This window comes from Brachyhypopomus gauderio, chromosome 6, assembly GCF_052324685.1.
Source record: "Brachyhypopomus gauderio isolate BG-103 chromosome 6, BGAUD_0.2, whole genome shotgun sequence".
In the NCBI taxonomy this organism is placed as follows: domain Eukaryota; kingdom Metazoa; phylum Chordata; class Actinopteri; order Gymnotiformes; family Hypopomidae; genus Brachyhypopomus; species Brachyhypopomus gauderio.
The window spans coordinates 24,563,825-24,578,309 of NC_135216.1; the positions used below are offsets into that span (position 1 = coordinate 24,563,825).

Here is a 14,485-nt window from a genome sequence, read left to right on the forward strand (position 1 = left end):
ACCACACAGTCCCCAGCGGAGTGTTTGCAGGGTCAGACCTCCATTTGCATTTTTGTAAAAGTGCGCAGGAAGCAAGCGTAGCATGTCCGCGTGCGCCTGTCCACGTGAGCACGCTCGTGCAGCGATGTCGGTCAGCACGCTGACGGAGGTGAACCGTGATTGTTGCTTGCAATGAACGCACGGTTAATTGCCATGGCATTTCCCATGGCAACTGTCGCCACGACATTAATTCTGAGCTCATCGGTTAAGCTGCCGGGATACATGGTGATGTCATTCTCTCTAAGGGCCCCAGTGACATAATTCAGTATAAGAAGCAGTATATATTCTGTATATTCGTTGCAGCATCGCTACGATTTGTCCTGAGTAGCACAATCTATTACAAGAACATGTGTGTGTTTTGACTATTGACCGTTTGAAACTGACACAGGTTCCTCGACCGAGATCTGTACTAATAACCTGCTGCCTGTTCGTCTTTTGCTTCTTACTTGTCTGTGTTGTTATGGTTCATTGTGACGCTTACTAGGGAGGAAGAAAGTGCCTGCGATACGCTCACCGGATATGTAGCCCCACCGTCGTAGTGCTCCCGAAGTCTAATGAAGTGTTATTACTCTCACGATAAAGCTGCTAGCCTCCGCTAATTAGTCAGAATTGTCACGTTTAACGAGGCGCTTTCTTTAAGCCTGTATGTGGCTGAGTAATTAGAGTTCACAGCTTGCGCGAGGAGAGGATTATATATATATATATATATATATATATATATATATAATATATATATATATATATGCACCATTTGTGTATGCATTGTCGTTACTCATTCAGAAAACCCCAGGCCCTTTTCGACTTATAGAGATCATTAGTGATGCGCCAGATATGCTAGATACCCTCTGACATGCGCAGGACTACTCTGTCTGAAAGCTCGTTAGAGTAACGATGCCTGCTCGTGCGTTAGGTAGTGCTGTTCGAGCTCCACGTTACTGCGTGTTAATTGCGCTCACCAGAAGATGCGCTGAGATCGTTACCGTAGGGGATGCTCATTAAGATCTCTAAAGAGGTAGCAGAGTTTAATGTAAATGAGTCATTAAATCAGAGATAACTAGATCGTGAACACCTTTATTTGGACGCTCTCCATAGCGCCGCCAAGCACCTACCCCCCCACCCCCCCAATCTCGATCTCTCTACTCCGGTTACCCAAAGGGAGGTTGAGGAAGAGCAGATGAGGATTGCCAATGGCCTTCATGGCTGAGAGGAAAAGAGGAGGTGGGGTGAATGCTCCAGCAACCCCCCCCCCCCCCCTCTCCAAAACCAGAAGGTGGCACCATGGTTCTCTGGACACGGTCGTCCCCGCTGTGGCCAACTTGCAACAACTGTCGACGGCCTCCACACGTCCTCCGTTGGCACTTCCTTCAGATTCCGCTTGTGTGTGACGCCACCGGGCGCGTCTTTCTGTTCGGTGGTTGACGGGCACAGTCTGAGGTGCAGCTGGCGTCCTGAGGGTTAATGTCCCCTCTGAGGGCAGCAAGAGCCCTTTTCTTTGTTTTTATAGGGGGACCTCAGCCCCCAGTGTCTGACGACCTCACACACGGGTAAATCACATGGGCATATGTGGGGGTGCGCCAGCCCCAGCAGTGAGCTCGTGGTGCTGAAAGCCGTGTGTGTGTGTGTGTGTGTGTGTGTGTGTGTGTGTGTGTGTGTGTGTGTGTGTGTGTGTGTGTGTGTGTGTGTGAGGGGGTGGACTGGAGGCGAAGCGGCTCGTGTTCCCACCCCCCGTTCTGCCTTTGTGTTGGGTCTTTGTGTGGGGAGATCTTTACCCCACTGTCAGCATGAATGTCTGTTGTGAAGAAGGCCCATCGTCCTCCTCTTCCTCATCTCTGTCCTCTCACCACCACCGCTGTCTTCAGCAGGACCGGCGTTGTGTGCGCTCGGTGTTGGGAACAGCCGCTCGGCCCCAGGTCTCTCGCAAAACGAACCGTTGCCTTTCAACTGGGTCGTCCGTTAAGACGTGCTCCAAAGTGGGTAAAAACTGTTTCAAAGAAGAGAATAAGGTGGGTTGGCCAAAACTAGCTTAGATATTCCCCTTAACACATCATAACATGTCCACCGAGTGCATTTGGGACCAGAGTGTTTCTGTGGCACTCCACGCTGTAGAAGAGGATCCATTTCAGACGCTGTCATGGCCTCTGCATGGGTGGGGGGTGGGGGGGGGGGGGGGGTCTCACTATCTCTGGCTGGCAGGGATGTGGGCTTCAAACAGCTGCTCGTGGCCCCCGTGTGCCTCCTGATTGGACGTCAGGCGCTGGGAGATCCCCTCAATGATAAACGCAGGGATTGGTTTTCTATTGTGGTCCACCCTCCACCCCCCCACTGCTGGGGATCAGACACACACACACACACACACGCCACATTCTCCTTTGTGAATGCATTCACACACGGGAGTCCTGCTTTGTAAATGCTTCGTAGTTTTGGCAGTACGTCCATCTCCAAACAGAATCATGAAGAATATTTTTTTTATTGGCTGAATGTGTTCGGTTTCCCTCTGTTGTTCCACTCCATCGATCCTGCTGTCTTCAGCACTCTTGAGGCTGCATTTTGTCGTGCCAGTATTGTGTTAATTACTGTACCACATGCAGCATGATCATTTAGATTAGGCTACATATTTTTGCGCTGGGTAACGAGAATAGAGGAGCTCGATGGGCGTGGCCTGGATTGTTGTATAAATATGCCTCATGTTCTTCGGGCATGATGAGATGTGAAAGCAGACAGTTGTGAGGGGGTCAGAGGTCAAACTCTGAGGCCACGCGCAGGGTCAGGTCTGATTTGCGGCCTGGTTTTCTTGGGTAAACAGCAGTGGGTTGGCTTCAATGGGGAGAGAAGGGCAATTTGCATATTAATGAGATTCTGCTGACCTCCCCTGGCCCCTCCTCTTGGTCCTCCCCTTTTCCTGGCAGTTGGCTTGGGGAAGCAGTGGAATACAGAGGCTAATTCTCTCTCTCTCTCCATCTCTCTCTCCATCTCTTACTCTCTCTGTGGAACAAGCGTTCTTGGTCTTTCCACATTTGTTTTTTTTTTTTCCTTCATCCTTTAATACTTTTGTCTCCGCTCTGAATCCATCTTTTAGACACACACACACACACACACACACACACACACACACACACACACACACACTGTAAGGACTCTATGGCCTCTTGCTCTTACTAAGAGGCCACTTCTCAACAGTTCTGGTTGCCGGGCATCACAGGCCGGCCCAGATTTTCTACTGGCCCGTGACAGGTTCTCAGCAAGGGCCCACACCGCTCCGCGGCTCTGCAGAGCCCAGCTTGGACCTGCCTGGACCAGACAGGACCAGCCCGGACCGGACAGGACCTCGCCAGATCTGCCGATGCAACACCAGGCTCGGAAGCCTCCGGCGGTGGTGGTGTGAGTGGCCCGTCTGGGTCCTGGTGCCGCCTGGCTGGAGGACCAGGGGGAGGCAGGCCATGTCCCCCACGAGGGCTCCCCAGAGCGGAGGCTGCCGGCCGGCCTCCTCGGCAGCCTGGTGGAGGAGCAGGGAGAGGAGCGGCTGTGGCCCGTTCACTGTGTGCTGGGCCAGAGGTACTCCTCTACCACCTCTCCTTTGGGCTTCTCCTCTTTTCCCTCTTCTTGTTCTCGTCTTCTGCCATGTTGCTGCCGGTGACGGTGCGTCTGCGGTGGAGGGTTCCCACTTCTCGTGTGCGTGATGTTCCTCGTCCGTGGAGGTGGAGGTGGAGGTGCAGGAGGTCCTCGATGTTCTCCTGCACGTTCAGTAACGGGGGACTAAAGCAGGGATACTAAAACCCTAATGGATGATAGGAATGTGTGTGTGTGTGTGTGTGTGTGTGTGTGTGTGTGTGTGTGTGTGTGTGTGTGTGTGTGTGTGTGTGTGTGTGTGTGTGTGTGTGTGTGTGTGTGTGTGTGTGTGTGTGGCCTTTAGCTGAGCAGCTGTCCCGTGTGCACCTGGCTCAGGGCTCATCAATCTCAACAGCTCATACGGCCATTGCTTCATGTGCCTTTGTCCAGGCGTGCACACTTTCAATGACCAAGTCTGTGGTGAGAATCCGAAAGTCTGTGTGTGTGTGTGTGCGCGCGCTGCCGCATCACAGAGATACGAACACAAACAATGAGGGTGTATGGTGTGTGTTCTAATTGGTATTGATTGATGCATTCTGCCTCTGCTCTGTAATAGGAGTCTAAGGCCTTCATTCTGTGTTAACACATTGTTCCTGTTCAACAATGCATTAACGATGCTTTAAGGACTTCTCATATTAGGCATGTCTGTGTTGTGTGCCAACAAACACTTAGATTAGGTAGCTTGGCATGAAGGCTTTAAAATACAGTGGTGTGATTATACAGCGTGAGATCACTGGGAATGTCCCCTGAAGCACAGGCCGTCTCTCTGCGCTCGGCCACTAACGCCCTGCCTGTTGGCATGAACGCCCGCTGACACCCTGCCTCTGTCGGGCGTATACAGGGCTAAGAAAGCTCTGATTGACATGCGTATAAAGCATGGCGCGTATTGGTTCTGGCAAACTGACAGTAATTTGATGATTTCCTGCTGATAATATTGGGTGGGATCATAAGTACATAAATATCATTATGCCTCGTGTTTTCATATAGCAGTTTTGTTTGGGTTTGGGAAGCCACTGCTCATTTGAAGGCAGATTATTTGGAGGGAGAAGCTATGGTGTGATTTAGTCTAATGCCAGCGGATCTGGTGATGTGACTACAGCGATCTTTGCGGTATTCACAGTGTATCAACATTCCATTCTCATGGAGACTCTAGAGGCATGTCCCCTCTAACAGTGCATTTCACATAACCCGACACTTTACTTCACCAAATCTAATGTTGCGCTGCTCGATAATTTCAGGATTAACGATGTGGTTTGTCTTGTTGATGAAGAGTGAGTAAACCACAGTTTCACCCTGGCCAATGCAAAGAGAAAAACCACACGATTTTAATCACTTGAACTGTCGTCGCCCTTTCCAGCAAGCCTGACTGTAAACAGACTTCCTCATTGTGCATTCGTGCTGTCTGTATTTCTGATTCCTCTCACCTTGATCTATACTACCTACAACATCTTCATTCCGACCGCGGCGCTTTAGAGAATCACTCTTTCCTTTCAGGAATACATCGGAAGTGTACTACTGAAACCTTCTTAAACATTGTAAGGTACGGGGGCATGTTTAGGATTCCTGGTGGGGGCCAGGGCGGTCCATGGGGAGAAGTGGGCAGAGGCACCCGCCCTCTTTCCTGTTGAGATAAGCCTGCCCAGAGGGCCTGATGGTGCAGTAGATGAGCTGAATTTGCTGTTCCGCCTTATGTTAAGTTAGAATGTGAAGGGGGCGTGTCTTCGTTGGGCTGATGTGGTGAGCGTAAAGTATGAGGCTCTCGTGTGTTTGGACGTCTGAAGCCTGAAGTGCTTTTGCAACGTTCATCAGTTCAGGGCATTTGCAATGTGGCTGTGCCCACACCCATCATAGCTGAGTGGGTTTCTGTGTTTTGTGTGTGTGTGTTGGCCAAGCTGGCTTGGCCTTGCTTGTGTTTTGCTTGTGTCAGGCCCTCCCTGATTTAAATACATTTGTAAGTTTGACGCTTGGCCTCCAGAGTATTGGTCTGGACTCGCAAACAAAAATGAGCCAATCTGTCTCCCCCCTGCCAAACCATTTCTGTTGATGGTCATTTGAACAGACCTAATCCACCTCTGGACAGCAGGCTGAGGCTGTAGTGCTGGTTTAGTGACACTTCCCCTCTTACAGATCTGAGGCCAGTGCCGTTGTTTCTTTTGCAGCACTCGAGGCTACGGCTGGGAGGGGAGCTGCTGTTACTGATGCAGTTAATAACACCTCATCCCACAGGCCCGTTGCCTGATGGCATATCTGTGAGGGTGTCTCAGAGGACACCGTTAGTTTCTCTTTTCTGTCTCCTGTCGGACTCGCCAGTGCTCTTATGGCTGGCTCTCCTCTCCGCGTGCTCCGTCACAAGTCTGGACCTCCACCCACGTGCTGTACGCAGACCAGCGTGGTCCGACTCTCCTGGACCCCCCCAGGAGCACGAGTCTCCTCTGGGGGGGGGAGAACGGTCTGTTTGGCGGAATGACAGCGCATTGTTCCGAGAAGAACCATCTTTTCTCAGCTTTTTCTTTTTGCACACGTCAGCTAGACATATCTGTTCATCTTACGACCTTCTATTTCTTTAATTCAGTGCGTTTGACACGCAAGACTATCAAACTCGCTTATTAATCTCATTACAACATTAGGCCATCGGCATTTTTTTTTGAGAGTTTAGGTTTTAAATGTCAGTGTTTGATAACAACGTGTACAAGTCTTGATCCTGGGGTGGTGTTGATTTCGCTGGAGTTAAAGGGCAGCTCATCCGCCTCCCACACCGGGCCGTCCAGGGGGAGAAGGTTCCGCTCCCGCCGCATTGTCCGGGTTTCCTGCCTCACACTGGGAGCGTGTCTGGGATATTAATAACTCTTTTGTCTGAAGTTGGGGACTGTTTTCATAACACCGGAGAGTAGGGAGTGAGCCTCTAAAAACGAGCCGCCTGGCAAGTAGGATTTCAAACGGACTGGTGTGTTTTGCGAGTTTGACTGTACAATGGACCGAGTTTAAAACATTAAAGCGAGTTGAACATGTGAACCGTTCCGTTTGGCACAGGAGGTCCGGGGGAAACGTCCGATTGTGTGTGTGTATATCTCGGTGGAGTCGCTGTTTGTTACATCCCTGTGATTTCCTCAGGATTATTACTATTACAGTGATTATATCTGTCGGCTTCGTTTTCTTCATACCCGCGATGTCGAATGTCGCATCTTGTTTGATATTTTTTTTTGCAATGTTTGAGATTCGCTAGGAAGAATAAATCGTTTTTTGTTCGTTTTTTTTGTCAGTGTCGTTGTTATTAGCACGAAACGGGTTAATTTAACTTCTTAATCCCACCCCAGCAGCGGAAGGGCTGAAGTGTGTGGTAATAGTTGAGGATGTCTGCCGTGTTTACGCCTCCACCCACCTAGAGCGAAGGTGGAGCCGCGTCCACACAGACGGAGCACCCCCGGTGTGTCTCGGTGAGACACGGACGAGCCCACTGAACGTCCGCGCGCTGTTTAGGCTCGTTCTCGTGACTCACGCACCGACGTGTGCGGATCGACGTGTGCGGATCGGCATGCCAGTGTGCGCGTGCGTGCGCGCGCCTTTGTGGATCACAGCGGAAGAGCCCCGTGAGCACTAGCGGAGGCTCGGCAGTCGTGTGTAGCTGGAGCAGCGGCAGGCGCGTGCGCGGGTGTGGGGGGGGGGACTCCTTCCCCGCCATCTCCCCCTCTGTGATGCTCGCGGACGGCTATGGGGGTCTGTCTCCGCGCCAGTCCGCTGTGGTGTGTCGCTGCTGGCCCTTCGTGCTCCGAGGTAGGACTGCTCGCCGTCCACAGATCTAAGCTGCTTTGAGTGACCGTTTGCTGTTACGTTGTGTCTGGGTGGGTGGGTTTTTTTTTCTGCATTTACATATGATGGTTTAAGATTTCATTTGACAGCTGTCAAGTTTGACGTGTAGTGGGTTGTTATTTGGCTGGTTATGAATAGAAGTGACGGGACTTTTAAATTCGATGCAGGTTCTGTGTGCTGGACTGGATGTCTGAGAGTTTTTCTGGACCGTGCTGGGTGTGGTGGGCTATAGTGGATCTGGGCTGATAATAACAGTCTGAAGCTTTGATTGTGTGTGTGTGTGTGTGCTCTGATGTTTCTTGTGTTTTACAATCTTTCCATTTTGAACATTTATTACAGCAGTCAGTTACAGTACACACGTTATGTTTGGGCATTCAGTGTAATTTCTTTGTATCATGTGCTCATAAAGGTATCAGTCATCACAACAAAATCATAACAGTCATTGCTAAACCATATTACACCTCTACTGAAACTGATAGTGCTGTTGACTTAGTGTGTGTTGTAATCATTACAATGAATAGTGGTTGAATTGCTAGTAAGGATCAAACTGTTCTCACCGACTGTGGAAACGAGCACACTGAGAGGTCTAATTAGCTGATCAGTCCAGCCTGTGTACACCACCCCTCCTGTTTCCAGTGCTTCGGCTTAGTAAAGTTGATCCACTGGGATGTCTCACTGCAATAGTGTGTGTGTGTGTGTGTATGTGTGTGTGTTTATGTTCCTTGCCAGAGGAAGCACATCTGATCTATCCTTTAATAACACAGGAAGATAAACAGGGTGGCTGGGGACCCAGATGACCGCCAGGAATGTTGCTGTTTGAGCGAGATCCTCTCGGGACGTAGCTGGCCGACCGTCGGGTGGGGGGGGTAGATTGTAGCTGGCCGACTGTTGGGGTGGGCCGGCTCCACACACCCGGTGTGTCTGCTGTGAACAAGCCACTGGCTGATGAGTCCACAACACACTGCAGAGTTTGATGAGCTTTGGGTTCATGTCTGCCTGGCTGGACTTGCGTGAACACCGGGTTCTGCCTGGCTGGACTTGCGTGGACTTGCGGGTTCAGTCACTACTTTGACACGCTGCGCTGGTTTGGGGTCCATGGTAACCGGGAGATGTTTCCAGAGTGTGTGACTTCTGGAGCGTGGCGTGTTCTTTGCTGATGGTTCTGTCCGTCCCGTTTCAAACACGCCGCCAGAAAGCAGTGTTCGTTTTTCCCGAGATTGCACGATGCGAGGCCACGTCGGCCACTTAGCGAGCGAAACGTTGCTTTGGCTGTGAATTGAAAGCGAGCAGAGCTGGCCTGTGTTCAGTGTTCACAGCGTCGCCAAACTTTGACAAAGACCTTAAAGCCTGGCGACTCTGCCCTGCGTATGACCTCAGCTGTGATCTGCTCGCATTTGTTTGAACACTCTCTGAATGTAAATCGTGATCTCGAATTGTGGTTTCTTATAACATAGTTCCCACATTAGTAATGGAGTAAAATCGAAATATGAATGGAAAATAAACACAATCTGAGATGGATAATAAGTTCTTCTGTATAAGCTAAATGTCAGTCCTGTCTGAGATACTGTGCTGCCCATCACAGTGGAGTGGCTTCTCAATGACAGTTTCACTCTTGTGGACTTCATGTATGTCTTTGTGTTATAACTAATGCTGTGTCACTATTTGTTATTACTGTAGTCATCCATCTGTGAGGTGTTTGGAGAGAAACTGGTTCATGTTCACACCTTTTTCACACACACATTTCTCAGTAACTGCTATCCACCATAATTCAAACACTCAGAAAGATGCTGAAATAAAAGTGAGAAATAGGCCATGGTGAGGTGAAACCTTGAAATATTGCTTGAATGAATGACTACATTAGTTTGTGTTGTGTTACTGTGAGCTTTATAATTGCTTTACTGCTGTCAGCAACAGTGTGTACAACATCTGAAGGAACAGTGAGCCCGAGTGCTAACCGCTTCCTCTCTTCGCCTCGTCTTCCCAGAATATGACAGACACCTAGCGCACGGCAAAGCCATGGCTACGGTGTACCTGGACCCCAACCTCAACCACGCCCTGGGCGGGGGGGCCAAGTCTCGCCTGAGCGCCGGGCCAGAGCGGGCCCCCGGGGCCCCGGACCGCGTGCTCAAGGTCTTCCACCACTTCGAGAGTGACAGCGAACACAGCACGTGGTCCAGCAACATCCGCCACGGCGACGGCACCGACGTCAGGGTAAGGGCTCGGTGATGATGATGATGATGATGATGATGAGTGAACGTGGTTAGCAGCAGCACTGGTGGAAGTGCACCTGCACATACTGCTGCTGTTGGTATGTTGGCAGTTTTGGGCAGGGGGGACTTTTATTATTTAATTATATTTTTTATTACGCCCACATCAGATATATATGATGTTTTGACTTTCACTGCTTTGGTTCTGGTTATTGTCTCTGTCCATCTTCTACAAAGGGAAGAGTTTATGGAGGCTGTCGATTGGAGAATGGTGTCCACTTGGATGATTTAGTGTGGTCAATAACCCACCCGGTCACCTGCAGCATTTTCCATTTAGCGGCAGTCACCTTTTACCTCTGGATTTCTGTCTCCACATAAACAAGGAAGACGCTTTAAAAGCTCAGTTCTCGAGCTGTGAGCAGATGAGGCATCAGAGTTTGGTTATTGGAGGCATCGTTGTGCAAGCGTGTGTGCCTGTGCACGAGTGTGTGTGCCTGTGCACGAGCGTGTGTGCCTGTGCACGAGTGTGTGTGCCTGTGCACGAGCGTGTGCATGTGTGTGCACGTGTAGGTCGGCTCTCCCTCCAGGTCGATCGCTGCGTCCCTTTATGTAGCTCTCTCTCTGTCTTTTGCTGAGTCACACCCAGAAAGTCATGGTTTCCTCCGCCGTTCCAGGGAATGCCACGTATCGAATTCATTAGTTGCTCATTTCCTGGCCGGGAGAAAGCGAGCCGGCCTCCCTTTCGCTGCGAGCAGATGCCTTATTGATCGACCGCAGTGCCAGAGCGCTTGTGGAGTCCACATCCGCCGGACGGATAAACATCATCTTCCTCTTCCCCAGCCAGTCCCCGATGGCTTCTCGCATGTCCGCCCATGTGCCCTCTGACCTTCGGCACGCCCGTCCCGTGCAGCTGTGACCCCAAGCTGCGGCTCCCGCCGTCTGCGTGCGACCTGTCTGCCTCCTGTGCACTCCGCGGATAAAATCCACATCGTTAAATTAATACCTGCCTGCAAATGAACTTGTTCTGGGTCCTTCGCTGTAGGCGGGTTAAGGCCGATGCTAATATCTCGAACGGCGAATGAAGGTAGATAATCACTTGGCATTATGCAAATGACTGCTTTATCGCTAGCTGCTAGCTTTGGTTCACCGTTAGCCGCTGCTGTGTGTTTGTGGTTCCTTTCAGCCTGAGTGGGATGTGTTTAGATACACAGGGGCCTGGTTGCTAGGACGTGGCCATCCCAAAGTGGGCCTGCCTGTGTGGTGATTGGTGGAGAGGTTAGTCTTATGTGGAGGCCTGGCAGGGTTCCAGAGCAAACAGGTCTACAACGTGGTGACCTAATTAGCTCTATTCAGCACTGACTAGGCTGTGTGTGTGTGTTCTGTGTGTGTGTGTTCTGTGTGTGTGTGTGTGTGTGTTCTGTGTGATGGTAACCCCCACTTAAGCCCACCCCTCTTCACCCTTTCGACTGTCGTTTGACTAGTCACCAAAGGGTCTAACCCGGTCATTTTCCTTTCGAAACCTCTTCAGGGATATTTGGACTTTAAGTGGTGTGAATAACACCTTTGAAGAGCCATAGTCAGACATTGTAGAAATCGTCATAATGGCCGAAGCTGGTGTAATGATGGCATGTGATTGTTTTCACCCGGTTTGGCCGTTTTCTATTGATTCAGGTTGAATGTCTGATCAGCTGCAGGGATGTTTGCAGGCAATTAAGCTTTTGGGTTTGTTTGGGTTTTGTTTGTCCCCGATTGAGAAACTCCACACGACCGCTTATGCTGAACGTTCACACACAAAGGGTGCTGTAGTTCAGACGCCGTGTGATGTCCGCTAGCTGCAGTATGTAATGGCTTTGAGCAGTGGTGAAGAATGTTTCTGGTGTGGAAAAAAGGCAAGAACAGCATGTTTTAAATAACAGATTTTATTGGTTCATGTTTTTAGCCATTCTTTTATTCATATTCATGTATTTATTTATTTATGCATTCATGTGTTTAACTATGCATTCTTTCATGTATTTCTATATGGGATGGGTTTGATGGGGCTGGGAGGGAGAAGGAGAGGTCAACAGATGAGGTGGTCCTGTTGGTGCATCGATCCTTCCTGTGGGGAAAAGAGAGGAAAAGACATGTTATTTCATTATGGAAAAATAGACACATGCATATATGTGAAGGAAAATGTTTCTTGAAATTCTATACATGTAATGTACTACCTATGAATGAGTGACAATAAAATATGGCAAAACAAAAAAAAAAAAAAAATGTAATGGCTTTGAAATGGGGTTTAATGATTTGGAGGAAAATTGTTTTGCTGTTAATTGAGCTGTACCACAAACTGGTTTTCGAGCCATTATTGTTTAATGAAATATGTTCTGTGCGAGTCAAACATGGTGCCCCTCTTGCTAATATCCAGAAGGACGTTTTGGAGTGCGGCACGGCGTAGTTTGATAACACTGTCCTGTGTGTGTGTGCCCAGAAAACTGAGCTAATCGCAAAGACTTGAACTGAAGCCACCCCGACGGAGACCACACAGAAATGCAGACAAACGTCTTTCTGCACTTCAAAGACAAGAAATAGTTTCTAATAAGGCTAATGCTTAATGCGTAACCCTGTCTGCGCGCGGACACACACACACACAAGCTTAGATCTTTACAGCTATTAGGTGAAAATACAGTGAGAATGCAGAGACTGAATCTTGAATTCAGTGTGTACACAGAGACCGTGACACGGCCATGTTTAATACCTGGAATCAGAGGTTTATAGTGGTTCTTTTCACATTTGCGCTTCTCTCTTTGCCTAAGTGATCTTTGTTTGATTTCGGCTTCTAAAGGATTATTGTTCATGTGACACAGTCTCGTTACCTTAAGTCATTTTAATGAAAGTTTAATAGTTAAGGTTGGTTCTGTAAGAGAATCAGGCAGCTGTTTCTGGACTAGATCGCCATGGATGTAAAGTATCGATGTAAAGTGAGTGCAGTTTGCATGAATTTTGTCTTGCGTAGTTTTGGGTATGTTCTTTGGGCTGTGAATAATAAGGCTTCGCTAGCGTCCCCTTCCTGTCCACTCAGATCAGGGCACGCGGTCGGTGTGGGAACTCGGACTGGACCCGAGTCTGACGGCCGAGGATTCGATCAGACTGGCCGAACAGCCTCCCTCCTCCTAATCCCGTCCAATTGCCGCGCTCTCATGGGCCGGCACGGCTGCCATGGCAACTGCTCCGCCCTCATCACAGCGACGGTGTCGCACACCCCGCTGGCCCCTTCAGACTCTGACCTCATCTCCACAGCAGGGGTGATGTCATCTAATGTGATGTCAACCACTTTTGTCAGCAGTTCGCCGGCGCCAGTTCCTCTCAGTTAAATGGGCCGGGTCTGGAGCTCCCTCAGTCCTTATTACATTCAGTTTATGGAGCGAGTCCAGTGTCTGTCAGTGAGCTTTTTTTTCATGGAGGTGTACAGTATACTGAATGTCTGTTTTGTGAAGCAGTGGTTTATGGGTAATGTGCAGTTCTAACCGGGTGTTGATTGGTCCAGCGTGATTGATGCTCCGCCCCTTGTGTCCTTGCACCTCAGGGGATCATTCAGAAGATCGTGGACATCCACAAGGTGAGATGCGTGGCCTGTTTTGGCCTGCGTCTCAGCCACGTCCAATCAGGCGAGGTCCACTGGCTCCACCCTGACATGGGCGTGTCTCACGTGAGGGAGAAATATGAACAGAACCGGCCACAGGATGAGTGGAGGTGAGCTATGCTGTTATACACACAAACACAACACACACACACACACACCACACACACACACACGCACACAAAAGGCTGTCTGAAACCTTGTATAAAAACCACAAATGCCAGTGAGGGGAGTGTCTATATTTATGTAAAGTGTGATGAATGTGCTCAAAATATATGTTTGAGCTTTTATAAATGATTGCAAATTTTTTTCTTTTCAAATACAAATTCATCTCCACAATTAAATTTGCGAAGACATAAGAGACTTCCAGAAGAATCTGTTGTATTGGCTGTAGATGGTGTAATGAGACGGGTCAGTGAGTGAGTGAGCATGTCTTATGCCCCCCCCCCCCCCCCCCCCCCCCCCCCCCCAGAGCAGCAGTCTGCAGTCAGCCCTTGTTGTCATGGAGATTCACCCAGTAGTTGTGGCACTGCGACAGAGTTGTAAATGACAGATGTCTAAATGTGTGTGTGTGTGTGTGTGTGTGTGTGTGTGTGTGTGTGTGTGTGTGTGTGTGTGTGTGATGGGTTTTTTTTTTGTTTGTTTGTTTTTTCTGCGTTCTTCATACAGTGAAGCAGTCGGACAAATAAATAGTGTGTTGACCTCACTGTCCGCCATTCTAGCAATCAGTGCCTAGGGAGAGACCTGTGTGAGTGTGTGAGTGTGTGAGTGTGTGTGTGAGTGTGTGTGTGTGTGTGTGTGTGGTTCCATCCTCCACCCGTCGCCTCCCAGATGGTGTTTTCCACGTGTCCGTCTCTAAACCACTTCACACAATACACCACTACAGCTCTCCTAAGCCACACTTGTTGTACTGGTCTTAAGCTCCGCCCACCAGCCCTACACCCCTCCCCTGCCCCGCCCCTCTGCTCCAGGGGTCAGAAAACAACAGAGGGGGGCTGCAGTGTCTCTTCACTCCCCGACTGTTTCATAGCTGTTTCATGGATGTGTCCCTCAGGGCTTGGTTCAGGGGAGCAGCTGCTGTTTAGGTCTTCATCGTGCGCTTAAAGCCCTCGGAGAGGATGACTGTGAAGACGAAGGCCTCGTGGGTGGGGTGGGGGGCGAAAGTGGTGCCACTGTACAGCCTGTATGAGAGAAGCGGGGAACCCCT

The 14,485-nt window shown here is 49.7% G+C and overlaps 1 protein-coding gene across 5 annotated transcripts in view; it reads left to right on the top strand.

The window, feature by feature from the left end:
• LOC143517400 (focal adhesion kinase 1-like) overlaps positions 1–13,420 on the top strand; it is a 35,338-nt gene extending 21,918 nt beyond the window's left edge. For 3 of the 5 annotated variants that reach the window (XM_077009866.1, XM_077009865.1, XM_077009863.1), the window contains 2 exons: positions 9,437–9,663; positions 13,225–13,420. In XM_077009866.1, the coding sequence (XP_076865981.1) occupies positions 9,469–9,663; positions 13,225–13,395 (366 nt within the window). In that variant the 5' untranslated portion in view covers positions 9,437–9,468 and the 3' untranslated portion in view covers positions 13,396–13,420. Of the gene's footprint in view, positions 1–6,576; positions 7,417–9,436; positions 9,664–13,224 lie in introns of those variants that run through there. The other 2 variants (XM_077009862.1, XM_077009864.1) reach the window with 2 other exon arrangements.
• Positions 13,421–14,485: the final 1,065 nt, after the last annotated feature.